The sequence below is a fragment of the Musca vetustissima genome, unplaced genomic scaffold, assembly GCF_032173495.1.
Source record: "Musca vetustissima isolate MV318-11 ecotype Yass unplaced genomic scaffold, APGP_CSIRO_Mvet_v1 utg315474, whole genome shotgun sequence".
Lineage (NCBI taxonomy): Eukaryota > Metazoa > Arthropoda > Insecta > Diptera > Muscidae > Musca > Musca vetustissima.
The window spans coordinates 77,657-80,948 of NW_026886693.1; the positions used below are offsets into that span (position 1 = coordinate 77,657).

The 3,292-nt window shown below is 34.0% G+C and overlaps 1 protein-coding gene across 1 annotated transcript; it reads left to right on the plus strand.

Moving 5' to 3' along the window:
* Nucleotides 1–1,023: 1,023 nt before the first annotated feature.
* Nucleotides 1,024–2,656, plus strand: LOC133334181 (mitochondrial DNA helicase-like). The gene is made up of 2 exons (XM_061542476.1): nt 1,024–1,405; nt 1,530–2,656. Exons 1-2 carry the CDS (start codon nt 1,024–1,026, stop codon nt 2,654–2,656), a joined length of 1,509 nt encoding a protein of 502 aa, XP_061398460.1.
* Nucleotides 2,657–3,292: the final 636 nt, after the last annotated feature.

Here is a 3,292-nt window from a genome sequence, read left to right on the forward strand (position 1 = left end):
GTATTTAATAAGGTGTAAGTGACAATCACATGGTTTCAAACTTTTTTCATTATTGTTTGTAAAGTAAACTGTCAAAAACATTTTTAATATTACATTTCGGCTTTTTAAATTATAAAAATTCAAAAATTATACGGTCAACACAATTTCCATAATTTAGTCTTTGGCCGTGGATTTATGCACTTCAATTTTCTTTAAGATGACAAGATTTGAAGCCACTCCACAGAAAAAATAGATTTTAATCCACAATATACACAACATCACAAGGAGCCATGGGTTACATGTGGGAAACTTAAAATTAATCGCGACCAGGTCTTAAACTTTATTTTTCACAGACCTAAAACCGCCAATAACCCAAGAATACACGAATTCATTAATTATTATTCCTCAAAGAATTAATCATTGTTTTTGTTTATTTTTGTCAAAAACTTATTGTCAGCATGGCAATTTAATTTCTATAACAACAATGCTGTTTTTGTAAAATATTTGTTGTTGTATCTGATTCATACACCTTATTAAATACACCTTGGTTGCTTTTTTGTTATTCACCTCAAGCTGCCCTACCTTGTATTATTGTACCATGGTTATAATAAAGAATAATTTCAGATTTTATGCGTACCAAATCTTCCAGTTGGGTCATTTTTAAAAACATAATTTGTCATATTCACACTGACACGAGTATTACGTTCGAATCAAATCAGCTGTGTTTTGATGTTACGTTCTATAATTGTACCATGGGCAAAGGTCATCCAAAAGCTATAATTCCATTGTGATTGAATTCAAAATAGAAAGAATTTGACAGCACAAGGGCGTATCAGCTGTTTGCTTTGCCCGCGTATGCATTCACCATGGTTTGGTGTGTCTTTGTTTTATAATGTCACATCTACCGGTGATTTTGAGGCGCTTTGTTTACCTTTCGAAATGGCCTCAAAGAATTAATTTGCATAATTGTGGACAGAACAGAGGCTTAAGCACGGGAAAAAGTTATGTTTTCGATAAAATGTGAAAGTTCCATTGCGACAGGTAATGAGCGCCTATGAGAAGGAAAGGGCCATAATCGATTGCAAAAGGGTCATAAATGTTTTTAGAACCACTTGTAATGTGATTACGCAAGTTCCGGCCAGCGTTTGTGATGGCTTGCAAATTAAGGGACTGAAAACAGTGGATTTTGAAATACTTGAGGCGGGATATGATCCTATACTCAATGTCTTACAATTTCCGTTGAAAAGTGTGGCGAATGTAGTCGTTGGTGAAAAATTATTCCATTTGAAAAATGGTTTGGAGGTAACACACCAAAATGAAAATATATCTGGAATGTTACTATACGAACAAGGATCTAATCAGAAAGCCATTGTCGTTACAAATGTGTTAGATTTCTTAGTACTAATAGCTCATCGCTTAGAATCATGTAAGTATATTGTCTCCACCATTGAATTAAATCAGATATTTTATATGCTATTTCAAACGTGTATATGATATGCTTTAAATTACTATCATTCTTATTAATGTAAATATTATTTTTCTTCATCTAGATAGCATTGTTTGCCTTCCATATGGACTCAAAACATTACCTCAAGAATGTTTACCGGCATTAGAAAAGTATAGAGAATTAATTCTTTGGTTTAAATGTGATTCGCTAGATTGGGATGCTGCCAAGACATTTTCCAAAAAACTTGACGAAAAACGATGTCTTTTGATAAGGCCGACCGACACGGAGCCCAGTCCATTTGAAGCCCAAAGGAAACGTCTCAATATTCGTCAGATTTTGCAAAAGTCAACACCAGTGAAACATAAATCAATTACAACATTTAACAGCTTGAGAAGCGACATTCTTAGCGAGCTACAAAATATAGAAAAAGTGAACGGCGTCAAATGGAAGAGATTCCCAATCCTAAACAAACTTCTTAAAGGCCACCGGAAAGGAGAACTGACAATTATAACAGGACCTACCGGAAGTGGTAAAACAACATTTATGAGTGAATATTCATTGGATTTGGCGCTGCAAGGTGTGGCCACGCTATGGGGTTCATTTGAGATAAGAAATGCCCGGCTTGCTTCAACGCTGTTAAGACAATTTGTGGGTTATTCACTGGAAAAGAAACTGCATGAATTTGATCATTGGGCCACAGAGTTTGAAAAGTATCCCTTGTACTTTATGACATTCCACGGCCAACAACCACTGAAATTGGTACTGGAAGCCATAGAACATGCTCACTATGTTCACGACATCAGTCATGTTATCATTGATAATTTGCAATTCATGATGGGCATTTCAAGTACATATCGTAGTGATAAATTTTGGGAGCAAGATAATATTATTGCCGCCTTTCGTTCATTGGCAACTAAACACACTCTCCACGTGACATTGGTAATGCATCCTCGCAAGGAACGGGAAGAAGATGATCTGACAGCAAGTTCTATATTTGGTTCTGCTAAGGCTAGCCAAGAGGCTGATAACGTTTTAATAATACAAGATAAACGTTTAACCTCTTTGAAAGGCAAAAAGTACTTACAAATAGTAAAGAATCGATATAGTGGAGACTTGGGTATTATGCCATTAGAATTCAATAAAGAAGCCCTAAGTTATGCGTCATCTGGCCAAAAGAAGAGGAAGGAAAGATCACAAGGTACAAATGACGAAATTGCACAGAGCTCGTAATTATTTCGTAGAGTCATAATCTCACACAGGACGACTTGAAATTGCATTTTAGTGCACTAAATATTGTTACAAATATTCGTTTATGTTATACAGCCAAAACAATAAATTTTTATAATTTTTTTTGACCAAATTCAATTTAATTGTATAAATTGTTTTCTTTATTAATTTGAATAGTTTTACCAACGAAGCAATAATAGTCACCTTATTACGATTACGTTGTCTTATCGATTTTGAGGCGAGTAAAAAATAACGGTACCATGTACAATAAAAATACGACACATTATTATTTCCATTTACTATAAAATTTAAATATATTACGATTACGTTGTCTTATCGATTTTGAGGCGAGTAAAAAATAACGGTACCATGTACAATAAAAATACGACACATTATTATTTCCATTTACTATAAAATTTAAATATATTACAAAATAGTAGTCAAAACTTATAGATAGGACCTTAAAATTTTAAGTTCGACTGTTGTTTACATGCAACTACAACACCCTTGAGAAGGGGGAATACCATACTACGGATCCTTGGGCACTTGGAGATTTTAGGATTGGAAATGTTAAGTTATCGAAAAGGTTGACTTGATAAAGTGTGTACTGCAAACAAATTGAAATTACTATGATTTTTT